At 37.8% G+C, this 27,904-nt stretch overlaps 2 protein-coding genes across 3 annotated transcripts in view; both read right to left on the bottom strand.

The window, feature by feature from the left end:
* VTA1 (vesicle trafficking 1) overlaps nucleotides 1-10,685 on the bottom strand; it is a 70,688-nt gene extending 60,003 nt beyond the window's left edge. For both annotated transcript variants that reach the window (XM_086318095.1, XM_086318096.1), the window contains exon 1: nucleotides 10,548-10,685. In XM_086318095.1, the coding sequence (XP_086174221.1) occupies nucleotides 10,548-10,659 (112 nt within the window). In that variant the 5' untranslated portion in view covers nucleotides 10,660-10,685. The remainder of the gene's footprint in view (nucleotides 1-10,547) is intronic.
* Nucleotides 10,686-23,466: 12,781 nt separating this feature from the next.
* On the bottom strand, nucleotides 23,467-25,289 carry GJE1 (gap junction protein epsilon 1). The gene is made up of 3 exons (XM_086318094.1): nucleotides 25,251-25,289; nucleotides 24,408-24,590; nucleotides 23,467-23,862 (listed from the first exon to the last, which is right to left on the bottom strand). Exons 1-3 carry the CDS (start codon nucleotides 25,287-25,289, stop codon nucleotides 23,467-23,469), a joined length of 618 nt encoding a protein of 205 aa, XP_086174220.1.
* Nucleotides 25,290-27,904: the final 2,615 nt, after the last annotated feature.

Here is a 27,904-nt window from a genome sequence, read left to right as displayed (position 1 = left end):
TTTAAACATTTACACTGGTGTCCTATGACATCTTGTATATGAAATATACCATATGTATTTTCAACTTCCTGAACAACCACATCTGATTTTCCTATGGTCATATAAAGAAATGACTCTCAAAGAACATTTATACATGGTCACTGAATGTCTATTAATTGTACAATACCACCCCCTAGAGGAAACTTTTAAAAACCAAATCTGAAACTTTGTATGTTGATATTTAATATCAACTTTATGTGTTGATAGTTGATATTGATACTAAATATCAACACACAGTTTAAAGGGAAGGAATCTTTCTAGTTTTTGCTTTATCCACAACATCAAATGTCACAGAATCAAAATATTTATCATATGGTGCCTATGTTTAGTAGAACTCAAATATTTTCTGGCTTCATTAAGGCAAAAAAAAAAAGAGACAGACATACAAAGCTCAGAAATTGATGTCAGTAACATCAAGCCTGTCCTCATTTCCACTCTCCACTTATCAGGGATCTTCCAGATTACTGCACTGGTTCCCTTTGTTTTCCCACTGATTTAACAAGTCCCTTTACCTTCACTCTGTAACTGCTATTCTAATTACTACCTACTCTCAACAATTTTTCATGTACCCACTTCTCATCTAGCATCTGTCATTCAGGTTCCGGTTCCATCACTTAGTAACAGAAGGACCAGGATGACTATAAGGTTCAAATCAGATACCCAGAAGAAAAGGACCATTACGAATGCCAAAAGCTCCATGAATGTTAGTTATCTGGCCTCTTTATTCCATGACAACTATAAGGTGTAGCTATGGGGACCATGGCTGCCTCAAAAGTCAGATCAATTCATCACTTTTGGAGTATCTATTCCTTATTGTGTAAGTATCTTTAGTGGCCGAGCACTACCTGGTACAGTGAATGAATCAAGAGGCCCTAGCAGGGTACAGTCTCTTAAGTTTACACTCCAGAAGGGACAGCAGGCATATGAAAAGCAATGAAGATAAAGCCATACAAGGCACAACGAGGACCGAGAGATGATGCATCTTAAAACCAGGGAGTTTAAGACAAAGCCTCCCAGAGAAAGTGACATTTAAGCTAGAATCTTAAGGGGAAAAATGGAGTGGATTTGGTAAGGCGGGGAAGAGGTGTCAAGGGCTGGAGAACAATGTTGGAAGGTCTGGAGACAACAGAAAGTCAGTCAGGTTCTAGAAATGGAGTGAAATTCAGCTTGATTAAAATTACAGAAGATGATGCCATGTTCAAATCATGAGTTATCACTAAAGGCACTTATTTTTTCTGATAGTCAGATGGAGCTACTATTGGTGTTTAAAAAATATTTTTGCTTTTAGTAAAGCTTTTGTTGTTTAGTAATGATGGTATGAAACATGCCCACTTATAGGAAAATTTTTAAAAAGACAAAAGAAAACTATCCAGAAACCTAAAGCTGCAATTTTTTCCTCTAAGTTTATTATGTATGTGTGTGTGTCTGTGTATGTATATATATATAGATGCATTTTTAAAAGTTCAGTTCAGTTGCTCAGTCGTGTCCAACTCTTTGCAACCCCACGGACTGCAGCACACCAGGCTTCCCTGTCCATCACCAATTCTGGGAGCTTGCTCAAACGCATGTTCATCGAGTCAGTGATGCCATCCAACTATCTCATCCTCTGTTGTCCCCTTCTCCTCCTGCCTTCAGTCTTTCCCAGCCATCTGAGTCTTTTTCAATGAGTTAGTTCTTAGCATCAGGTGGCCAAAGTACTGGAGCTTCAGCTTCAGCATCAGTCCTTCCAATGAATATTTAGGACTGATTCCCTTTAGGATCAACTAGTTTGATCTCCTTGCTATCCAAGGGACTCCCAATAATCTTCTCCAACACCACAGTTCAAAAGCATCAATTCTTTGGCACTCAGCTTTCTTTACGGTCCAACTCTCACATCCATACATGACTACTGGAAAAACCATAGTCTTGACTAGATGGACTTTTGTTGGCAAAGTAAGGTCTCTGCTTTTTAATATGCTGTCTAGGTTTTCATAGCTTTTCTTCCAAGGAGCAAGCATCTTTTAATTTCATGGCTGCAGTCACCATTTGCAGTGAAAAGTTCAAATAATAGTATATATATAATTTTATATCCTGCATTTTTATATCAATCTTTCCCCATGTTACAAAAGATGCTTTCTAATTTCTAAATGATTACATCACTTTCTGTGCAATGGATATACCATAACTTAACCATTTCCACCATGATATATGTTTAGGCTGTTTTTGAGCTTGGCACAAACGTATATAATTGTTCAGATAATCCTAAAGTTCTTCATGTATTAGTGATTATTTCCTAGGCAGAAGCTTTTCAAAACTGGAATTACTGTACATCAGATACTTTTACAATTCTATATACTCCGATAAAATGCTTTCTAAAAATTCACACAGCCATGTCAAGGAGAATTTCATCACATACTCATTTTGTATGAGTTATAACTTTAGTCAAAAAATGGTATGCCGTCTTAATTTACACTTGCTACTAATTCAGCTGAACGTTAAAAATTAGTATGCTCTCTTTTAGTAGTACATACACATTTCTGTCCATTTATGTGGATCATAGTTTTCATTTTTTAAAATGGATTTGTATGAGTGTTTTCCCTATCAAGGACACTGGCCCTCTGTCTTTCATCTATTGGAAACATTCTTTTCCTAATGCAATGCTTTTATAAATTAATTGTACTGCTTGTGTAGCACAGGTTTCTAAATGTTTAGTTAACTTTATCCTTCTTTTATTCTGTGAATAAAATTTTATTTTCACTGAGCATTTAAAGTAGAACTTTCAAGTAGCAACAGGTACTACCTGCTTGAAGTAGGGGCTTCCCTGGTGGCTCAGATGATAAAGAATCTGCCTGCAATGCATGAGACCTGGGTTTGATCCCTAGGTTGGGAAGATCCCCTGGAGAAGAGAACAGCTACCCATTCCAGTATTCTTGCCTGCAGAATCCCCATGGACAGAGGAGCCTGGCAGGCTATAGTCCATGGGATCACAAAGAGTTGCACATGACTGAGCAACTTTCACTTAGCTTGAAGTAGAAGGTAGGAAGCTATCTCAATAGCTTAGATGTAAGATGAGGGTATGATGTCAAAGAAACTAAGAAGGTAAGTAAAAATTTAAACATTTGATGACTGGGCTGACTGTGACAGGTATGAAGAAAGGAAGGGAAGGTTAAGTTTGTAATTTCTTAACTAATAAATCTGAAAATCTGACAGATATGAAAGATATTCTAGAAAACTTTGACGCATCAACATTAGCTCAAGTTAAATTTTTTAAATGTGAGAAATTGACAAGTATACAAAAGAACATCCCCAAAGCATAAACTTCTGGCTGCAATAGGATTAACATTAAGGATTCTTCTTAGACAACTTCTGTCTTCACTGTGGTGTTGGATACATGAACCTCCACTTGAGAGAACTATTTAGAGCTAAATACAGATATATACACAAATGAATTCATGGAAAACTACGTAAGTCTAAAAGAGATGGGTAGACTGTGTCAATATCAATATTCTGGCTGTGATACTGTACTATGACTTTGCAAGATATTACCACTGGGCACAATGAGTAAAAGTCACACAGATCTCTTTGTATTATTTCTTCTAACTGTGGATCTATAATTATTTCAAAATAATTTAATGAAAAAAAAAATCTAACAGAATTTTTTCCAGGAGTGAGATGTTCCAAGTAAGAGTAAATTCAATAATTTGTTATTACTAATTAAAAAGGTCGAAGAAGTAAACTCTAAGCATATAGTCAAAAAGTAATTTGATATATGATATTTCAACACTTATTCCTGACTTAAAAAGAAAATAAAAGATCAAACAACTTAGAAATATAGGAATACTAAGGTAACAAAAAATGATAACACACTAGAGTATTCCCATTAAGGCCAGATCTAAATCATTTCTAGAAATCACAAAATACTGGAAATGAGGAAGCACAGAGGGCACATCCTATGACATCTCTATGACAGTCTAGTAGCCACAAGCTATGAAATACTGTGCTTCGAGATTCTTTTCATTATGTTTCCTTATTGCAGTAAGAGCATGTGAAAAAACTATGAATTACCCTATATTTATTCAATCAACACATATTACATGTAAACTACATAATTTCCAATTATCCATCATGACTTTGGTACTGTATTAGGAGTTAAGAGATTCAATGATCATCAATTTAAGACATATTTCTTGCTCTCAAAGTGAATATTCTAGTAAGGCTGGAATATTCGTAACAGTTACAACAATGGCAGTCGTTAAATATTTATGAATGCCAATTATGTGTCAGGTGGTGAGAGAAAACAAGGTATCAATCCCTGTCTTTCAAGAGAATCCAGGAGACTGAAAGGTAAAGAGGATCAAGAGGAGGGATATACTTGATACCATTTCTAGACATCATATGAGCTCAGGAAAACCAATCTGCAAAAAATACTGAGTCGGGAATTTCCTGGTAGTCCAGTGGTTAAGACTCCAAGCTCTCACTGCCGAGGGCCTGGGTTAAATTCCTGGTTGGAGAACTAAGATCCCATAAGCCAAGAGGCATGACCAAAAAATGACACAAAAAAACCACTAACTTAAGAGATCAACAAAATATTAGAAACAAAAACACCAACCAAATATCTGAAAATCAAAACACAATGCATACTGAAAAGTGATCCAGAGGATGGAAAACCCCGATTATTCATTTAAGATTGATAGACATTTAAGTGTCTATCAATGTGTCTGAATAATGCCTCCAATGCATAGCTTACTCCAGCTACACACAGTTCAAAAGGAAAAAAAGTAAAAAGTACTGAGTCAATAGGAGTTAAGTTTGATTAAGAGGAAGTCATAGGGGATTCCAGGCAGAGCGCAACATACAGAGAAGAAATATAAGATAATATGGAACTTTTATAAATCAGTGAGTACTTTAGCAAAATAACCTTTAGTTTTTCTTCTCACAAAAAATTCTTCCTTGCTCTAGGAATTTAGAAAATTTTTGTTTGCTCTAAGGTTACAGAAATGTATCCCTTCACACATTTTTAGGTTGACATTTACTACTTTTTATCTGAAGTTTAAACAGGTAAAAAATGCAATTTCTGTACTACAGATGTCAAGTACTGACATCTAAAAATTTTATCACTCTTTCAACTGTAAACACCATAGCAATTTGGTATCTATTACAATCTTTTCAGATAAAAAAATTATTTTTTTCAAGAGTCAGAATACACTGTCTTATTTTCTTTTAACCCATATTTCTATGTACTTTACAGGATTTTATTATAAAAATGTATCTGCAAGCTCAAAGGTGTTACTTGATTATCCTATCACACTGCTCTGCAACAAAAGTATATAAAAATTTAAATTTAAATTTTTATTAAATTTCCTGAGAGAAGGTGCTATGTGTTAAAATGTTTCTTCTGGAATTGAGTTTTTGCAATTGTTATGTATAACGACGTAACATTTAAAACAATATGAATTTTATTTATCTTAACAATCGCTAAATATAAAAAGTAAACTTTCCTTGGAAGTGCATGAGGTAAACCGCCTATCTATGAATGAACATGATTTATCCTCATAACGAACCAGAGTATTGGTTCTATTCCTGCTTTCACTTTTATGAATTTAACAAGGGAGAAAATTCATTCACATAAAGCAGCAGATGAGAATGGAAGCTTTGTCACAGCAAAACTACCAAATTCTTTAAATTCCTTCTGGGTTATAGGCTAAAAACCACATCATTACTTATCATCAAATAACATTTTTAATAATCTTTCTTAGCTGACATTTTAATTAGGTTTGCCTCAAAATTTGTTTTAAGACTAGAAAAGAATGTGTCACCCCTTCATCAGAGTATTCATTTTCTCAATTCCTCTGAAGTATACAGAAAAGACCTTATAAAGACTCATCATTTGCTTTCAAAGGCTTCTTTTTATTCTAAGAATGAGACAGGATTCGGAAAACTGAAATAATGTTTGTTTCAACATCCTCTGGTAGGAAAAAAAAGTCATAATATTTTAATCTTATCACTTGTTTTAAATGTATTTCTGAAAAAAGCAAAACACTTCAGAGCTGAAAATTTACCTCATTTGAGGAGAATGTTCACCATTCTACATAAATGGCAAAACTGCTAAGGTCAAACCAATCAGCCATTGGAGGCTTACTTTTTTCAGAAAAATATGACTTCTCTAATTCAAATAAACATTAACACATGTTCCCACACACTCTTTCTCATTTCTGGATTCTAGGACTAAAATTTTGATAACCTACAGACCTTGATATGAGCTTGTCACCTGAATGAAATAAGTTACTCCCACTTCAGCATTTCCCTTTTGCTTTTACCTCAGTCCATCCTAAAGGAGATCAGTCCTGGGTGTTCACTGGAAGGACTGATGTTGAAGCTGAAACTCCAATGCTTTGGCCACCTGACGCGAAGAGCTGACTCACTGGAAAAGACCCTGATGCTGGGAAAGATCGAGAGCAGGAGAAGGGGATGACAGAGGATGAGATGGTTGGATGGCATCACCAACTCGATGGACATGGGTTTGGGTGGACTCCAGGAGTTGGTGATGGACAGGGAGGCCTGGCGTGCTGCGGTTCATGGGGTCGCAAAGAGTCGGACATGACCGAGCGACTGAACTGAACTGTCCTCAGGAATGACACTTTAATAAGGAACAGAGAATGAAACGCTAAGATCATATAATGAAAACTCTTACCATTTTGAAACTTCAACACAGGCCAGTTTTGAACATGGCCTTACCATGTTCCCCAAGAACAAGGACAACATGCTCCATACCATCTTGCACTTGACCTTGGTTGCAAACTGCGCCTTTGCACTCCTCTGGATAAAATCCAAAATGATTGAACAATGGCTGCTAATAGCTAAGAAAAATTCCTCCTTCTTCTGAGATTCATTCTTGACCAATTATTCCTGAAAGGAGATGACTCCAGGTGACTCCCCTTATAAAAAGCTGTATGTTAGAATGTTCCTTTCACATCCTTTGTTTCCCATGCCCAGCATTTTTAGATAAAGGCTTATTCTGTGCTCTGACTGATTTTCTTCCAAATAAGACACATAAAGACAGGAAGCTCTATCTAATAGCTTAATAAATGGAGGTTTCACTAACACCAGTAATTTGTTAGAACTGTCCTTTTTTTCTGGACACCCTGGAGGATTTTCCACTTTCTCCTCCAGAACAATTCACCATAAAAATACTAATGATGCAGGAGAGCCTGCTTTTATTCTTTAAAGTAGGAAAAGGGCAATTGAGAACAAGATACAGTAAAAAATAAATAAATAAATGAAGGGAAGCATACTACTTTGCCACCCTGACCAAAGGAACTTTGTCAGGAAAGAAACACAGAAGTTGCGAAATGTGAAAATGATTCCCGTAGAATTATTTGCATATTGAAGATTGAAGAGTACTGGTTTAGTAGTTCTAGTGCCTAAGTTACAAGAAAAAAACTGTCATAAGCCATTTTTTGTTACACAGCAGAATCAGATCTAAAATATAACCTATACAGTAATTATCAGACAGCAAATATAAATGCAAATATTTTTAAAGCACTTAAAGAAATGAGTGCTTTTGAAACAGTTAAAAGATTATCAGAAATGGCGAGGCTGATTTAAAAACAAAGTAAGAGAACATCTAGAAATAAAAAATGAAAATGTTAATAGAAATGTAACAGATGGGTTATACAATATATGAAGGGGAACACTGACCTAGAGAAATACACAGAATGCAGCTTAGAAAGAAAATGGACACAAACTATCAAAGCATTAAGAGATAAAGAAGCTAAAGGAGGAAAATGCAACACATCTAATTAAAATTGAAGGAAAGAACAGAGATAGCAGAGAAACAATAATTGAAAGTAGAGAATTTTCTAGATTTGATGAAAGACACCCATCTACAAACTCAGGAAGCCAAAATCTCAAATAAGGTACACAAAAAGAAATCAAGACCTAGAAAATCGGAACATAAATCATTAGAGATTACTCAATTGGTCATATTTTAAAATTAAGAACTTTTGCACATCAAAGGATTTCATAAATAGAATGAAAAATCAAAAATCAAACTTCTCAAATAAACTTTGAAAAGACATTTGCAATACCAAAAGATCAGTAGCTAGATTAAAACAATGAAATAGAAAATGGTCAAAAGCAATAAGTAGGTATTTCAATAGGAAATCACAAATGGTTAATTAACATATGAAAAGATGCTCAACCTTATTAAGACTCAGTGAATTGCAAATTTCACTCCAGTGAGACATCATTTCACACTCACCAGATCAGCAAAAATTTGAAAGTCTAATCACAGCAAGCATGGTAGATATATTAGCATTCATTTTACTATTCCTCGAACTGTATGTACACATTATATATGTTCTTTAACACGCACATAAGAAAGAAAGAAAGAGAAGTGGCTCAGTCGTGTCCGACTCTTTGTGACCCCCTGGACTGTAGTCTACCAGGCTCCTTTGTCCATGGAATTTTCCAGGCAAGAGTACTGGAGTGGGTTGCCATTTCCTTCTCCAGTGCTTCATAACAAAAATATTTTTTAAGTGACACCTGGTTTTAGCAATAAAAATCATGGTTCTTGACCCTGCTGAGAGCAGTTTCAGTGAAATAATGGGATTGAAAACCAGACTGCAATGGGATGAAAAAGATCTATGAGGTAAGGATCTAAAGACAACTACAGACAACTATTTCAAGCCTAAGCTTTGAGGCTGGGCCGACAGGACTGCAACTCCAGGGGAATGTCACAGTGAGAGCTCCTTTTATTTTTTAGATAAAGGGAACCGGGGCAAGTTTAGGAAGAAACAGCAGAAAAGGGAGGATAGTGACACAGGAAATAAAGGGTCCCAGGAGAGTAACAAACGTGTAGAATACAGCGCCCATGGAGGGACTGCTTCTAGACAGAATCAAGGGTTCCCACTTAATTGTTACAAGAAATAATCTCTCTGACTTTAATCACATCGCTTTTCTGCTTGCTCTATTCACTCTAGTTACAATAGTCACTTTAATCCTCTTAAAAGCTTTTAATCCTTGCTTAAAAAAGCAAGCCCCTACCTCAGGACTTTTGCACTTGCTATCCCCTCTATGGAGAGCACTCTCGCCCAGGTGATGCAAAGCTTGCTTTTCACTCCTGTTAAGTTTGTTCAGATGTGAACTCAGCGAAGCTTTCCCTGACCACTCTGAAAATGAAATCCCTCCCTCACTTCCTACCACCCTACTCCTGGTACTCCCTGTTCTTTCCCAGCTTTAATTTTCTTCACAATCTTGCAATATTCTATATAAATTTACTCATTTTACTGTTTAATCCAACCCCCCCCCGCCCCCCAATATGTAAGCTTCATGAATGCTGTAGGCACTGTGCCTGGTAATACTCATACAGGTAAAATCTCAATAAATACAAGCTGAATGAATGACTAATGGTCCCTGCTTGAGGAACCTGAAAAACAAGTATAACGCAAAAATGTTGTTATGATCCGAACAAACTGAGGAGGTAAAGCCTTGAGAGTAATCATCTTACTGCCCACAGAAGAGGTGACATTGAGTTAGAATCTGAATTAAGGAGATCGCCAAGTGGAAAAAAGGGTAGATTTCCAAGAAAGAGAAGAATGTGGAGGTTTGAAAGGGCCTTGCACATTTGAGGAGTGAAAATGGGGTACTCCTGGTTTATGGCCGGGATAGCAGTGGACCATATTTCGGCTAACCTTATACTGTCTATGAAAGAGGACACCTTACACTGAGCTTCTCAAAGTTAAAAATCCTTTTCAGCGTACTATGGTTGCTTGGTCACTTGTTTTATTTGCAGCAAAGTTAGAATGTGGAATATAAAATAACCTATAATGGAACTACTGTCTTTAGCACAAAGGAAAAAGTGTGATCAAGTCTGACCTGTGTTTTTCATCAACTGTATCACAACCAAAGTGAGAGTATGTCACCCAATGTCTCAACCTCATTTATTGCTCAAAATCAAGGCTACAAGTTCTCACTGGTAGAAGACAGCAGTTTAAATGCAGAAGGACAAATCGGTAAATACAAGTGTTTGTTCTGCAGCAGCCACTCTTTATTTATGAATGGGCCTGCAAGTTGTCATAAGTAACCCACACTCATTACAATGTTTTCAATTAGTCAATCTTCCTTTTGCCCACATCACTACTGTCTTTGGAACACTTATCTTCCTTTCAGCCCCAACTCAGTTACTTAACTACCCAGGTTAATTTCACGATTTCCTAGTGGAGACAGAAAGCTCCTGTGTGTACACACAGGGAGAAAACTTTAGAACACTGTTTCAGAGTCCATGAGCCCATGTATTCCGTTTAAAAATATTTCGTTGGTGGACGCTAAAGTACTTTCGAGGTTTTGCCTTTCTGAGGCCTGGAGCGGGCAGAGAACTTGGGGATCCCTAAGGAGGGCGGGACCCCGGGGACAGGTCAGAGGTCAAAGCTCAGGTCTAAAGCTAGGGAGGCGGGGACGGCCTTAAGAACCAGGGGGCGGGGGTGGGGAGCGGAGGCCAAGGAGGACCGCGGGGACTCGGAAGGACTCACAGTAATATGCCACCACAGGGTCTCGCTTGTCATGCTCCTGAGCCGTCCTCAGATGATGCTGTATGCTCTTAAACTGTGGGGGCAGCGGGGGGAGTGTAGCAAGAGCAGCCATCTCCTCTTCAGGAATCACCACTTCCTACTCGCCGGCCGCCGACACTTCCGCTTCCGCCTGGGAGAGTGCCCGCACGAACGCGCACGGCAAATCCCACCCATTTCCCCGTTGCTCAGCGACAGCGAGGCAACTACGGGTTGGCAGCAGGGACAACCTCAGTTTGCCTGGCACGTAGCGGTTAGAGCCGAGAGGAGCTAAGCGCTTCGGCCATCCCGCTGCCTATGGAACCAGCGCTCTCTGCTGGCTGCTGGCAGGAGGGACCAGAGATTTTGTTTTACTTCTCTTTGTTTCGCCATCGACCCCCGCTTTTGTGGCTTAAGGACTGGTAGAAAGGGAAAAACAGGAATAAAATGATGTTTATTAATTGGGAGAAAAGGTAAAGAGATGAATTGCCTTTGGCATCCTTCAGGAATTATCGTTTCCAGTTCCTCACATTATATTAATAGCGTCCAGAGAAGCCTCTCTGACTTTAGAAACTTTGAATTTAATTCTTGCATAAGAGGAGAGATGTGTTTAAAATTTTAAATTACACTTCTATATGGACACATTGGGTAAAATAACCAGATGACCCATTAAACTTAAAGATATTTGGCCTTTGTTCTAAGCTGGGTGTATACACTAGTGAATTAAACATTTGTAGATAGCTTGTTTCTGGAGAGTAATGAATAATTTGCAAAGTTCTTTGATAGTTACTATCTTGTCAATGCACAAATAAGGCATTCATGTAATAGTTCTTGCTCAGTGCTGCCGACTTACATCATATTTCAGTTCAATTCAGTTCAGTTGCTCAGTCGTGTCCGACTCTTTGCGGCCCCATGAACCGCAGGCCGCCAGGCCTCCCTGTCCATAACCAACTACCAGAGTTTACCCAAACCCATGTCCATCCAGTCAGTGATGCCATCCAACCATCTCATCCCCTGTCTTCCCCTTCTCCCCCTGCCCTCAATCTTTCCCAGGATCAGGGTCCTTCCAAATGAGTCAGCTCTTCGCATCAGGTGGCCAAAGTACTGGAGTTTCAGCTTCAGCTTCAGTCCTTCCAATGAACACCCAGGACTGATCTCCTTTAGGATGAACTGGTTGGATTTCCTTGCAGTCCAAGGGGCTTTCAAGAGTCTTCTCCAAAACCACAGTTCAAAAACATCAATTCTTTGGTGCTCAGCTTTTTTTATAGTCCAACTCTCACATCCATACATGACCACTGGAAAAACCATAGCCTTGACTAGATGGACCTTTGTTGGCAAAGTAATGTCTCTGCTTTTTAATATGCTGTCTAGGTTGGTCATAGCTTTCCTTCCAGGGAGTAAGCATCTTTTAATTCCATGGCTGCCATAGCCATCTGCAGTGATTTTGGAGCTCCCAAAAATAAAGTCAGCCACTGTTTCCACTGTTTCTCCATCTATTTGCCATGGAGTGATGGGACCAGATGCCATGATCTTAGTTTTCTGAATACTGAGCTTTAAGCCAACTTTTTCACTCTCCTCTTTCACTTTCACTTTCTACCATAAGAGTGGTGTCATCTGCATATCTGAGGTTATTGATATTTCTTCCAGCAATCTTGATTCCAGCTTGTGCTTCCTCCAGCCCAGCGTTTCTCATGATGTACTCTGCATAGAAGTTAAATAAGCAGGGTGACAATATACAGCCTTGACATACTCCTTTTCCTATTTGGAACCAGTCTGTTGTTCCATGTCCAGTTCTAACTGTTGCTTCCTGACCTGCATACAGGTTTCTCAAGAGGCAGGTCAGGTGGTCTGGTATTCCCATCTCTTTCAGAATTTTCCACAGTTTATTGTGATCCACACAGTCAAAGGCTTTGGCATAGTCAATAAAGCAGAAATAGATGTTTTTCTGGAACTCTCTTGCTTTTTCATTGATCCAACAGATGTTGGCAATTTGATCTCTGGTTCCTCTGCCTTTTCTAAAACCGGCTTGAACATCAGGAAGTTCATGGTTCACGTATTGCTGAAGCCTGGCTTGGAGAATTTTGAGCATTACTTTACTAGCGTGTGAGATGAGTGCAATTGTGTGGTAGTTTGAGCATTCTTTGGCATTGCCTTTCTTTGGGATTGGAATGAAAACTGACCTTTTCCAGTCCTGTGGCCACTGCTGAGTTTTCCAAATTTGCTGGCATATTGAGTGCAGCACTTTCACAGCATCATCTTTCAGGATTTGAAATAGCTCCACTGGAATTCCATCACCTCCACTAGCTTTGTTCGTAGTGATGCTTCCTAAGGCCCACTTGACTTCACATTCCAGGATGTCTGGCTCTAGGTGAGTGACTACACCATCGTGATTATCTGGGTTGTGAAGATCTTTTTTGTACAGTTCTTCTGTATATTCTTGCCACCTCTTCTTAATATCTTCTGCTTCTGTTAGGTCCCTACTGTTTCTGTCCTTTATTGAGCCCATCTGCATGAAATGTTCCCTTGGTATCTCTAATTTTCTTGAAGAGATCTCTAGTCTTTCCCATTTTGTTGTTTTCCTCTATTTCTTTGCATTGATCACTGAGGAAGGCTTTCTTATCTCTCCTTGCTATTCTTTGGAACTCTGCATTCAAATGGGAATATCTTTCCTTTTCTCCTTTGCTTTTTGCTTCTCTTCTTTTCACAGCTATTTGTAAGGCCTCCTCAGACAGCCATTTTGCTTTTTTGCATTTCTTTTTCTTGGGATGGTCTTGATTCTTGTCTCCTGTACAATGTCATGAACCTCTATCCATAGTTCATCAGGCACTCTGTCTATCAGATCTAGGCCCTTAAATCTATTTCTCACTTCCACTGTCTAATCATAAGGGATTTGATTTAGGTCATACCTGAATGGTCTGGTGGTTTTCTCCACTGTCTTCAATTTCAGTCTGAATTTGGCAATAAGGAATTCATGATCCAAGCCACAGTCAGCTCCTGGTCTTGTTTTTGCTGACAGTATAGAGGTTCTCCATCTTTGGCTGCAAAGAATATAATCAGTCTGATTTCAGTGTCGAGCATCTGGTGATGTCGATTGTATATACCATTGTAGGTAGTCATCAACTTTTCCTTCTGCCATCAGTGACATTAATCCTTTTTCTTTTTTCTCCTCGCATACTGTCAGGATGTGACACTTTATTTACTTCCTCCAGTAACCTTCATCTTCATTTTATCTCAGTTCCCAGTTTTGAGAGTTCATCTTAAAGCTGGTTTTCATTGAAATCACATCACTTGAAGAAACAAGATCTCAAACTCTGAAATTTCCCTCTGCCTACTGTTTTCTAATCAACACTCCCCCCTACCCTCACCCAAACCTCAGCAGAACCTGCTCAATGTCCTTGTATTACCTCCAATGCACATCTATCTTTTTTCCATTGCTATTTGCAGAGTACATCACCTTACTCAGGGGGCTGCCTGTTTTTCAAAGAACTGAGTTCTGTGTTCTCCCCAATTTGAGCAACTAATTTATTACCTCTTAAGAATGTATGTACTATGTACTGAATATTTGTGTCTCCCCCAAATTCATGGGCTTCCCTGATAGCTCAATTGGTAAAGAATCTGCCTGCAATGCAGGAGACCCTGGTTCAATTCCTGGGTCAGGACGATCCCCTGGAGAAGGGCTAGGCTACCCACTCCGGTGTTATTGGGCTTCCCTGGTGGTTCAGCTGGTGAAGAATCCGCCTGCAATGCCAGAGACCTGGGTTCTATCCCTGGGTTGGGAAGATTCCCCGGAGAAGAGAAAGGCTACCCACTCCAGTATTCTGGCCTAGAGAATTCCATGGACTATATAGTCCATGGGGTTGCAAATAGTCAGGCACAACTCAGTGATTTTCACTTTCACTTTTCAAATTCATATGTTTAAAGGTAAGGCTTGAGGTGGTATCAGGAGATGGGCCCATGGCATATGATTAGCTCCTGTGGGCAGAGCCCTCGTGAACGAGATTAATACCCTTATAATGGAGACCCTAGAGAACTAGCTTCCTCTTCCACTATTTGCAGATACAACAAGAAATCAGCAGTCCACAACCTGAAAGAAGGCTCCTTCCAGAACTTGATCTTGCTGGCACTTGACCATCCAACTTTCAGAACTGTAGGAAATAGATTTCTGTTGCTTATAAATTGCCCAGTCTGTGGTATCTTGTTAAAGCAGCCAATCATGCAAAGATAGTACGGTTTCTTTCTCCTCTATTTACACTATCCAGTCAGAAGTTGCTAGATTCATAGAGGAATTAATGAAGCAAAGCAGAATGGTCTCTCTGTCCTTATAAATTTGGAGGTACTCTTTTTCTATTACTTCTTGAATCTCATCTGTGATTTTCCTTAAAGTTCTCTGTAGAAGTTCTTAAAAAGCTCATATCTAGGTGTCCTTCTTACCCCCAGAGCCCCAGACTTTCAGATATAATTGTTCTGGGTTGGAGCCTAAATATCAGTGTTTTGGGATTTTGCTCCACCTGCCAATACATGCTGTCTTCTTTCTAAGCACTGTACTCCCTTCACCAGAAGATAATTGATATTTTGGAGAACTTAGGTCCAGTACTCTTGCCTGGAAAATCCCACGGACAGAGGAGCCTGGTGGGCTGCAGTCCATGGGGTCACTGAGTCGGACACGACTGAGCGACTTCACTTTCACACATTGGAGAAGGAAATGGCAACCCACTCCGGTGTTCTTGCCTGGAGAATCCCAGGGACAGGGGAGCCTGGTGGGCTGCCGTCTATGGGGTCACACAGAGTCGGACACGACTGAAGCGACTTAGCAGCAGCAGTCAAAGCTGTAGTTTTTCCAGTAGTCATCTATGGATGTGAGAGTTGGACTATAAAGAAAGCTGAACGCTGAAGAATTGATGCTTTGGAACTGTGGTGTTGGAGAAGACTCTTGAGAGTCCCTTGGACTGCAAGGAGATCCAACCAGTCCATCCTAAAGGAGATCAGTCCTGAATATTCATTGGAAGGACTGATGTTGAAGCTGAAGCTCCAATACTTTGGCCACCTGGTGTGAAGAATGGACTCATTGGAAAAGTCTCTGATGCTGGGAAAGATTGAGGGCAGGAGGAGAAGGGAACGACAGAGGATGAGATGGTTGGATGGCATCACTGACTCGATGGACATGAGTTTGAGCAAGCTCTGGGAGTTGGTGATGGACAGGGAAGCCTGGCGTGCTGCAGTCCATGGGGTCACAAAAAGTCGGACACAACTGAGTGACTGAATTTAACTGAACTGAACAGACATTGTTAACATAACAGCACATGGAAATTATTCTGTGAAATAAATACTAAAAACATGAGGTTGAATTTTGTGGTTGATGATTTTCTATTAAGAATTTACTGATATTTTACTATGAAGAAAGACCTAAACTCTTCTCCATCCAACTCTAATCAATTGCTGAAGGATCTGATATCCCCTTCCAGGTTGGGGTAGAATTTTGGCAAGTTAGAGAAGTGCAGAGATATGGGGTAGGAGCAACCACAGGAAGAAGAAAAGGGAGAGATACTGGACCTGTGGGTGTTTTGACGGAAAAAGTTAAATGCTTTGCACCATTCCCTGGACTCCAATGTGGTCATCTCACAGCAAAACTTTCTGTTCTGATTGTGGCCACATATACTTTTATGGGAAATGACAGGGCTCAGCCAAAGTAATAAGGATGGTATATACTTATAGCTGTTTCTTTTGGGTACACTATGGTAGAAATTTGGCTTCCAATACATGAGACTCACATTCTTATTGTTTATCATCTCCTAAAATAGATTCCCCCCCTCCCCCTTACAGTTACTAGCAGAAGATTAAAAGAGAAGACCAATGAGTTGGCCAGTTCCATCTACACATCCGTGGCTGAGACAAGGATAAAGGTTTAAAAAAAAAAAAGGCTATTTATGTTTTCAGCATGGATATCTGGTTGTCCTAGCACCATTAAGTTATATTGGAGAATTAAAAAATACATAACTATATATGTGTTAAACTATTTTTGATCTATTACTCCTGTAATCACTGTGCCTATCTGCATGCCAGCCCTACACTCTTTTGATTATTGTACCTTTGTAGGAGTCGTGTTGTTGCCGTTTAGTTACTAAATCGTGTCTGACTCTTTGTGACTCCGGGGACTGTAACCCACCAGTCTCCCCTGTCCATGGAATACTCCAGGCAAGAATACTGGAGTGAGTTGCCATTTCCTCCTACAGGGGATCTTCCTGACCAAGGAACTGAACCCACATCTCCTGCATTGGCAGGTGGGTTCTTCATCAGTGAGCCTCCAGTGAAGCCCCCATACCTGAGTTTGTTTCTATTTTTCATGCGTATTCATTCACATTGTATAGCAAGTCTTAAGAGCTCGTAATGTAAGTTGTCTACTTTTATTTTACTTTTTCAAAATTATGTTGGCTATTCTAGGTCTTTTGTATTCCGTGTAAATGTTAAAAGCAGCTTCTTAATTTCTACAGAAGCTTGCTGGGATTTTAACTGAAATTGTGTTGGATCAACATATCAGTTTCGAGTGACTGAGTTTTAAAAGATTAAGGCTTCCAAACCAAAAACTCACTTATTTAAAACAGTTTTAATTTCTTTCAACATTTTTTAGTTTTCATTGTACAGCTTTAGCACATCTGTTGTAAAATTTCTCTCTTATCTGTTTCATGTTTATGAATGTTAAATGACATTTTAAAATTACAATTTCATTTTTATTACTCTACAGAAATTTTAACCTTGATAACTTAATTACAAATTCTAGTAACTTTCAGTATGTCCTTTAGAATTTTCTATTTCATGATTATGTCTGTGACCATATTTCTTCTTTTCTAATCTGTATATCTTCTATTTTTTGTCTTACTGCATTAATGAATAAGTATATATTTAAGTATGTATTTTTTGTTTTGTTTAGTCTTATTGGCTTCAGTTCAGTGCTAAACGGAAGTGGTAAAAGTACACAGCCTTATCTTTTTACCTGACTAAGGGGGAATTATTTATTCTTCCACTATTATTAAGTGGGATATTTCCTGTAGGTATTTTTAGATGCTTTTTATCAAGCTTAGCTAATTCTCTTACAGTGAGAGATATGGGTTTTTGTTTATTTCATTATGTTAATAAATGTTTATGTAATCCAGTGCTTTTATCTGCATCTAAGATGACTAGGTGAGTTTTTTCCTTTATTCCATTAATCTAGTTGAACTGCATTAAGTGGTTTTCAAATGTTAAAGCAACCTTTCATTCCTGGGATAAATCCCATTTGAACATGATGTCTAATCTTTTATGTATATTGCTGGATTACATATGCTAGACTGTTTTTGCTAAGCATTTTTGATATCAAGGTTATACTGGCTTCATTTAATGACATGGCAAATAGTCCTTCCTAAAAGAGATTGTATTTTTTTTCCCCTTAAACATTTGATGGAATTCACCACTGAAGATATCTGGGCCTGATATTTTCTTTCTGAGATAGCTTTATCTGGGCCTGATATTTTATTTCTGAGAAAGCTCTTGATTTTTAAATTTAATTTCTTTAATATGTATAGAGATATTAATATTTTCTAGTTATTGTTGAGTCAGCTTTTAGTAATATGTGTCTTTCAAGGAATTTTTCCATTTCACATAAGCATCAAACTCATTGGTGCAACATTGTTCATGGCGTTTCCTTATAATCATTTAAATGTTCTGTTTTGATGTCCCTTTTGCTTTTTTTTTCATTTATGATAGGAGTAATTTTCATTTTCTCTTTTATTCTGAAGGAATATCTTTCTCTAATTTATCTCAGTTTGGCTAACTAGAAATTGATCAATTTTCTAGTCTCTTCAAAGACCATCTTTTCATTTCATTGATTTTTCTATTATCTTTCAGTCTTCTATTTCAATGTTTTGTGCTCTTATTTTTATTTACCTACTATTTAATTAGTATTTAAACTGTTTTTTAAAATAATTTCTTGAGGTGTAATCTAAAATCATTTTAGAACTTTCTTTTTTCCTAACATAATATTTAGAGCTTTTTATATATTGCCAATAACTGTTTTAATTACTTTCTACAAATTTTGATAAATTATGTTTAAAATTTTCCATGTAATTTTTTCTTTGATCAATGGGTTCATAAAAATGTATTGCTCATTTCTAAAATATTTGAGCATATTTCAGATATCTTATTTATATTTATTTCTGGTTCAATTCCATTGTGATTTCAATCCTTGAGACTCTATCATGACTCAGAAAATGTACTCTCTTGAAGAATGGTACCCATGCACTTGAAAAAATAGATATACTCTGCGCTTTGTTTGGCAGAGTGCTCTCTAAATATGAATTAGTTCCAGTTATTCATTGGTGTGTTCTATTTCCTTCCTGATATTCTACTTTGTCAGTTGATTACTGGTGTTGAAATATTTAATTATAATTGAATTTGTTTCTCTTTTCAGCTCTAGCAGGCTTTGCTTCTTATATTTTGGCACTTTCTAATTGGTGGCATACACATTTATAACTGTTATGCTTCCTAATGAAATTATACTTTAATCATTATGAAATGTCTATTTTATCCTTGTCACTATTCCTTATCCTGAAATCTGCTTGTGTTTTCTCATTTATTAATGCAGCTAATTCAGCTTTCTGATCCTTACTGTTTGCATGATATATCTTTTTCTACTTTTTATTATCTATTTAATATTCATTAAAATATTTTTAAAATATTAAATCTTTAAATATTTAAAGTGAGCTTCTTGTTAATAATTTGATCTGTTCATATTTTTTAAAACGTAGTCAGCAATCCCTGTTTTGCTTTGGAATGCTTAGACTTTTATATTTATTGTAACTTGATATTTTTAGGTCTAATTCTACTACCTTGTTATTGTTTTCAGTTTGTCCCTTCTGTTTTTGTTCCTTTTTGTCTTTTTGGCCATCTTTTGGATTCACTGAATGTTTTGATTTCCTTTTTTGGCTTAGTAGCCAAAATTTTGTTGTTTTTATTTTCCTAGTTGTCTTGTATTTTATAGTATACATCTTTAAATTATCAGTGTATTTCAGGTGACAATGTATAACTCCATATATATCATAAAACCTTACAAGGATATACTTTCACACATGATTTGATATGCTACATTTTTCTAATTGTTATTTTCAAGACGAATTTTGGATCTATCTAAACTCCGGGAGTTGGTGATGGACAGGGAGGCCTGGCGTGCTGCGATTCATGGGGTCGCAAAGAGTCGGACACGACTGAGCGACTGAACTGAACTGAACTGATCGTATATTGTTCACTTTATAATTTGTTACTTTCTGTCTTTATCCTTATTAAATTGTTATTGTTTTCCTTAGTTTTATTTTGAAGTTCTTATATTTGCTGCTTGAATTACATTTATTGTTTCTTTTTTAAATGTGAAGTGTATTTTCTGCTGTCAATTTGCCAGGCACTACAATTTTGGCAACATCTTATAGGATTTAATATGTAGTATCCTGACCATTTTTCATTTATAAACAGACTGAAAAACTTCAATTTAAATTATCTTATTTGACCCAAGAACTTTTTATGCAATAACTTTAAATATATCTTTAAATATATTTTCAAGTGGCTAGTTAGTTGTTTAGCTTTGACATTCTTATTCATTTTTGATACATTTGCAGTTTAGTTAGAAAAATCAGTTTTTATATTTTATATAATTAAATATCTGATATTTATATGTTATAAATGCTATATTTTTTGTAACATTTATTATCCAGGTATATATAGCTGTGTGCTAACAATCCTGATATACTTACTAAGAAAATGAGATCATAGAATAATATAGATCATTAAGGAATTAAAAAGACTTTCCAAACAAACTCACACAGAATCTGCATCTTTACACATATGTACTATTCACTTAAATGAAGCAGAGGTGACCAGAGTTCCTCTGCTGCTGCTGCTGCTAAGTCGCTTCAGGTGTGTCCGACTCTGTGCAACCCCATAGACGGCAGCCCACCAGGCTCCTCCGTCCCTGGGATTCTCCAGGCAAGAACACTGGAGTGGGTTGCCATTTCCTTCTTCAATGCATGAAAGTGAAAAGTGAAAGCGAAGTCACTCAGTCATGCCTGACTTTGTGCAACCCCATGGACTGCAGCCTACCAGGCTCCTCCGTCCACAGGGTTTTCCAGGCAAGAGTACTGGAGGGGGGTGCCATTGCCTTCTCTAGTGGCTTAGAAATGCTATCTTTCCTCCTTGTCAGTTGGGGAGAGAGAGTCCAGGGCTGAGGAGGCTAGACTGACAGGACAGAGTGCCTCAGGGGGAGAAGCTGCAAAGCATGGGAGCCCAGAGATCTGTAAAGGGTCTTTGACTGAGGCCTGATCAATGTAACATCTTTGCAGGAAAAGAACTACCTGAAAGGATTAAAAGGAACAATATCCAAGAGTCACACAGAAGTGAGAATAGTTGCTTTTCCCAACAGCTAGGGTAGAAATTCTCTTTAAAAGAGGCATTACTTTGAAAATGTCCTAGGATGAGTCAGAATAAGAATAAATCAAAGTGTTCATCTTTGAATGGGCAATGATATTTAAGGGAATTCTATTTTTTTAAAAATGATCTTCCCTTAGAAAATTTGTAAGAAGCCATCAAGAAGAATGTCTTTTTACCCCTCTCCCTTCTTTCCTTGGGCACAGCAAAGACCTGCTTCACGTAGCTACAGTAATTTCTGTGGCAACTGTGAGTGCAATGGGCCAGATGTTTGTGTTCCCCCCAAAATTCATATTTTGGAAATCCTAACCTCCAGTGTGATGATTTTAGCAGGTGGGACCTTTGTCAAGTAAGTAGGTCTTGGGAATGGAACCCTCATGAATGGGGTTAGTGTGCTTGTAAAAGGAACCCTAGGGAGCCCTCTGTCTTTCCGCAATGTGAGGCTGTGATGACAAGACTATAATGCAGAGGAAGATCCTCATCAGAACCTGAACATGCCTGCATCCTGATCTGAGACTTCCATCTTCCAGAACTATGAGAAATAAATTTCCTTTGTTTATAACCTATCCAGCTGAGATATTCCGTAATAGTAGTCCAATTGGACTAAGACAGTGAGTCAACCAGCCTGAGAAGGGAATTTAAGAATTTGAGAACAGTGGAAAAATAATATTTTCAAAGCATCAAAGGGGTATCTCATAGGGTACTCAGAAAGGTTTTGGCTTAGTAATGGGGCAAAATTGAGCCTTTGGTGAGGGTTAACCTGCCCCCATCTCACAGAGCTTAAAAGGAAGCACCAAGGATCAAGTCATTTCACTGTGCACTAGAATAGAATTTAAGAATTATTTATGTAAGAACTTCTCTGTAGCTCAAATGGTAAAGAATCTGCCTGTAATGCAAGAGATCAGGGTTCAATCCCTAGGTCAGGAAGATCCTTTGGAGAAGGGAATGGCAAGCCATTCCAGTATTCTTGCCTGGAGAATCCCATGGACAGAGGGGCCTGTTAGGCTACAGTCTGTGGGGTTTCAAAGAATTGGACATGACTGAGCGACTAAAGCACCAATTATTTGTGTGTGTGTGTGTGTGTGTGTGTGTGCGCGTGTTAGTCAGTCAGTCGTATCTGGCTCTTGGTGAGCCCATGGACTGTAGCCCACCAGGCTCCTCTACCCACGGGGTTTTCTAGGCAAGAATACTGGAGTAGATTGTCATTTCCTTCTCCAGGGAATCTTCGGATCTTTCGTCTCCTGCATTAGCAGATGGATTCTTGGTCTTATAAAGGTGCTAAGTCTTGTTTATCTTTGTATTTGAACTTTTAATGTGGTACGTGTTTAATAATAGATACTAAGCAGCTATTCGTTGAATTTCTCTTGAGCTATCATGTGGAGAAAGCCTCAATGATTTAAAAATCCTTAAATGTAAAAATTCATGATATCAACTATGGGTTGAATAATGCTTAAGAAAAAAATTGAAAACCTCAGTTTTTTACTGAATATACTTATTTCCTTAATAAACTGCTAGTATAAGGCAGTCATACATAAAGTTTTTAAATGATATTATATGGACATGATTATTGGTAAAACAGGCAGTTAAAACAAAATGCACTGAATTAATATGAACATACCTTAGAAATCATTTCATAGTGATTTAGCAAGTCTAACAATATAAATATAATTTTCTACCTCATTAATCTTGTATATAGAAACTACAGTTATAGAATATCTATGAGCACAGAGGGATTTTTTTTCATCTAACAAGAAGCGAAGAGACCATGCATATTATTTCCCATAGCATTTTTTATTTATTTAGTGGCCATATTACCATATACTTTAATATTAAAAATTTCAAGAAAACAGTATGAGTATAATATTAAAAATGTAAATGCTCCATTTCTTCAAGTTAGTGATCAAATTATAAAATGACTCTTTTAATAATTAACTGACAACTGTTGTACTTCAGTAAGTTATATTTTACATGAGTGCAACAATAATTACATCCTCAAAATGTATGCTGCTTACTTAAGTGGAGAGGGAAATGACTTTCTAGTTAAGAAAGCTGAATCCTGGTCTGGTTATGTGACTTTGGATACATACATTAACTTCCGTGAGCCTAATTTTCCACCGGGGTAAAGGAGCTGATAAAAGTTTCTCTGGCCAAAATACTGTGATTGATTAAGTTGTTGTGTATGAAAAGGCTCTGTAAAAGTACTATTTAAAAAATGAGTTATCATTAGTTCCATGTATATTTCTTAATGTGTGAAAAAAATTAAAATGGAATGAAAGGTTTGTTCAAGAATCCCTGCCTTAGAACTTAGTCTTATATTTTATACTAGACATAAATTTCAGACACAGTGAAGTCAGTTTAAAAAACAGATGTTTATGTTTGGAGTTGAGGTGCTCACTGATAAAAGTAAGTAAAAACGGTTGGTAACCAATAGTGGCATGACATCAGTTAATCATCCTTTCGGTCACTGACTAATTAGAAAGCATAATCTTCTAAATATGATCTCAAAAATCTCAGCCACACATAATACTATTGTAATGGCAGTAAATGTATACATTGCAATGAGGAAAATGGTCTTCTCAAAGTGTTCTGGAACCATGCATTTTATGATAGTCAATTTTTTCCCGAGAGACACAGCATCACACAGGTAGAGAGGTTTTACTTGGAAACCAAAAAGGTGAATCTGAAGCCAAAATGCTACCACTTCTAGGCTAATTCTTAACAAAACAGAGAGGATGTAGATCACAGTGTAGATGGGTTTTTGAAGAATGCATTCTTGATTGATGCTTTTACATGCAGCATATAGATGGAAAATAGCTCCAGGAACCAGGACAATCACTAGTTGTAATGCCCAGAACACCTAAAGTGTGTCAGAAATATCTTAGTAAAATCCATCAGCATGTCATGAAAATATACACTATCAAAATGTACTGACCCTCAAAAGAGGCTAACTTAAAAATTCTAAGTTTTGTAAGTCTTATGAGGAATAAAAATAATATAATGAAAGTAGCAATGCCGGACATATCTCATTTAATTTTCAAGATGTTTAAAGTTTAAAACTTTAGATGTCTTAATAATTGTGAAAAAGTAGTTGTATTTTACTATCATCACTTATCAATTACTAACAATGATGATATACTTTATTTTAGTAGCTACCCTATCTGCATTTTCTAATTACAAGCCTGGAGTATAATTCTAACATCAGTAGATAATAGAATGCTGGACTTGGAAGAAACTCTTGATCTACTTAAATTAATTTACCTGAAATATATGATTAATTTTTAAAAACATTATTCCAGAAATAATACTCATTAGCATAGTCTACATATTATTTTACATTTTAAAAGGAAACAGTTTTATCTGGTGTAGAGTAAGGTTTATATTTGTACACACAGGAAAACTTACTTGTGGAGTGATTGGTCTGAACTGATTATAACAGAAGAGGTTTACTTCTCTCTTGTCCGGATCACAACTGAAGTGCAGAGCCTCGTTCCCGTAGACTGCAAAGCCTAAGACCCCGAGGAAGAACATTCGAACCGATCCAAAGAAAAGGGTGTGAAATTGGCCAATCACGGTAGGAGGCTTCATCTGTTACAGTTTTAGGAGAAAAAAGAATCTTTTGAAAACAAAAATTAAAGGAGGACATTTTAAAGGATGTTTTCATCATCACATTTTTAAAAAAATTTAAGATTTATGAAATTTTGAAGAAAGAACCTTAAGGATCATCGAGTCCAGTTTAAATCATGTGTTATGAGATTTCTTAATGCTTTTCACTCTGAAAATATGAAGTGCAACAGTCAAATGGGACCTTGTTGCTAATGAAATAAATAATTTTGGAAATTTGTAGAAAGCTTTGAATTCAATCAATATCCCTTTTGCAATACAATCAAGATAATCTTAGTATATCTAGTACCTATTAAAATAGTTGGGTAACAAATCCAACATTAGACTCATTAGTATATGCACTTTCTTAACCAAAGTGTTTATTTGGTTGTCATTACATCTTCTTTCCTACTTCTTCAACTATCAGATTGACAGAGCAAGCTGCTTTAAAGCACCAACAGCTAGAAGTACTTCCTGAATTATTCTAGTTACAGTTATTTAGATTCAGAATATTTTGAAGTAAATGGTTGATATTTGTATGACTCTCCATGCACGTAGAGAACCCTATTCATCAGCACTCATGCGAATCAGGTTAAAATACACAGAGAGGACTCATACAATCGTCGCTGTTTGTATAATACTCACACATCCTTCATAGAAGTTTTTGATGTAATTTAGAGACATGTCTCAGGAGATGTTATCCTGGCATCTCTGAGGGTTATTCCTTGACCCACATTGCCAGTTTGCTTCTGCCAGAATCAAACTCTTATTTTCTGTCATGACTTTTACAACAGAAAGCACTTATCACCGCACATTTCTCTCCCCTCCTCCTTTTCTTTTTTTTTTTCATAGATCTCTGGGGCCCCAGTCAACTTTCCTCTCTCCCTCCCAAAACAAAACAAAACAAAAACAAAGAGCCTGGGGCATGTAGTCAACCTAATAATCCCCTGACCTACACTGTCAGCACAGCCAGCCGGTCATCCAGGCATGCCAGCAGGAGGCCAGCCCAGTAAGGGCTCTGACACTCACTGCCTCTCAGTTACCTAAGAATTGCCTGTGTGTAAATCAGTGGATTCCAGCCTAGAGCTTTCTCTGAAATATTGAGTGATCTCTTTTTGGGGGGTGGGGGGCTTCCTGTTAGGTGAGTCTGAAAAGATAAGTACGTGGGAAACTTCCCATGTATTCATCCTTTCTTGTCTAGTTCCACATTTTCTTGTTCATTTCTACGGAATAAAACTGACTTCTGGGAGGGATAGTTAGGGAGTTAGGAAAGGTCATATACACACTGCTGTATTCAAAATGATGGATAACCAACAAGGACCCACTGTATAGTACATGGAACTCTATTCAATGGTATGTGGCAGCCTGGTTGGGAGAGGGGTTTGGGGAAGAATGGATATATATATATATATATGTATATATATATATATGGATATATGGCTGAGTTCCTTCACTGTTCACCCGAAACTGCCACAACATTGTTAATCAGCTATCAGTTCAGCTCAGTTTAGTTGCTCAGTCATGTCCGACTCTTTGTGATCCTATGAACCGCAGCACGCCAGGCCTCCTTGTCTATCACCAACTACCAGAGTTTACCCAAACTCATGCCCATTGAGTCTGTGATGTCATCCAACCATCTCATCATCTGTCGTCCCCTTCTCCTCCTGCCCTCAATCTTTCCCAGCATCAGGGTCTTTTCAAATGAGTCAGTTCTTCACATCAGGTAGCCAAAATATTGGTGTTTCAGTTTCAACATCAGTCCTTCCAGTGAACACCCAAGACTGATCTCCTTTCGGATGGACTGGTTGGATCTCCTTGCAGTTCAAGGGACTCTCAAGAGTCTTCTCCAACTCCACAGTCCAAAAGCATCAATTCTTGTGTGCTCAGCTTTCTTTAGAGTCCAACTCACACATCCATACATGACTCCTGGAAAAACCATAGCCTTGACTAGACAGACCTTTGTTGACAAAGTAATGTGTCTGCTTTTTAATATGCTGTCTAGATTGGTCATAACTTTCCTTCCAAGGAGTAAGCATCTTTTAATAATCAGCTATACCTCAATACATTTTCCAGTGGTCATGCATGGATGTGAGAGTTGGACTATGAAAAAAGCTGAGTGCCGAAGAATTGATGCTTTTGAACTGTGATGTTGGAGTAGACTCTTGAGAGTCCCTTGGACTGCAAAGAGATCCAACCAGTCCATCCTAAAGGAGACCAGTCCTTAGTGTTCATTGGAAGGACTGATGCTGAAGCTGAAACTCCAATACTTTGGCCACCTTATGCGAAGAGTTGACTCATTGGAAAATACCCTGATGCTGGGAGGGATTGGGGGCAGGAGGAGAAGGGGACGACAGAGGATGAGATGGCTGGATGGCATCACTGACTCGATGGACATGAGTTTGAGTAAACTCTGGGAGTTGGTGATGGACATGGAGGCCTGGCGTGCTGCGATTCATAGGGTTGCAAAGAGTCGGACATGACTGAGTGACTGAACTGAACTGAACTGAACTGATACCTCAATACAAAATAAAAAGTTTGAGAAAGAACTGACTTCTGGGAAATTTAAGAAATTGTAAAGCAGGTTATGATAGCTATTGTTTGTTACTGTTTAGTTGCTAAGTCGTGTCTGACTCTTTTGTGACTCCATGGATTATGGCCCACCAGGCTCTTCTGTCCATGGGATTTCCCAGGCAAGAATACTGGAGTGGGTTGCCATTCCCTTCTCCAGGGGATGTTCCCGACTTGGGGATCAAACCTGAGTCTCCTGCATTGCAGGCAGATTCTTTACCACCTGACCCACCTGAGAAGCCCAAATATATACAAATGCCATGTTATGTCTATCTTCAGTGTCTCTCTCTCTCTCTTCATGTCCATTTAATCTATGTGGGAGGAATGTCTTTTCCATCAGAGTCTATTACTCAGACGCCGAGACATGGACTTTTGCTCACCAAGGATTAGTGGGACTGAACCCCAGTGGGCTTTGAGTAAATTTAATTATTAAAACTCTCGCTGTTCTCCCAGCCTCAAAGAATTTAAACATGATTAGGACACCTCAATGGATTTCCTGAGTAAATAGCCTAAAATTTGAGGCAACCACATCAACTTGCTTGCTCAAACTTGCTTAAAGCTTTCAACTTTGGATAGAAGGCAAGCCCAGATTTAGCACTGCTACTACCATTACTACTGTTGCTATTACACACACATACACTCACACAGAAACTTCTGGCATTAATTAATCACTGCTATGTTCCAGTACTAATCTAAGCCCCAGAAGTCATGTACAATCTTTTGACAGATAT

This window comes from Bos grunniens, chromosome 9, assembly GCF_055505025.1.
Source record: "Bos grunniens cultivar Pamir isolate PY7600 chromosome 9, Bosgru_T2T1.0, whole genome shotgun sequence".
Taxonomy (NCBI): domain Eukaryota; kingdom Metazoa; phylum Chordata; class Mammalia; order Artiodactyla; family Bovidae; genus Bos; species Bos grunniens.
The sequence above is the reverse complement of the archived record's forward strand: the minus strand, read 5'-3'. Positions and strand labels throughout refer to the sequence as shown.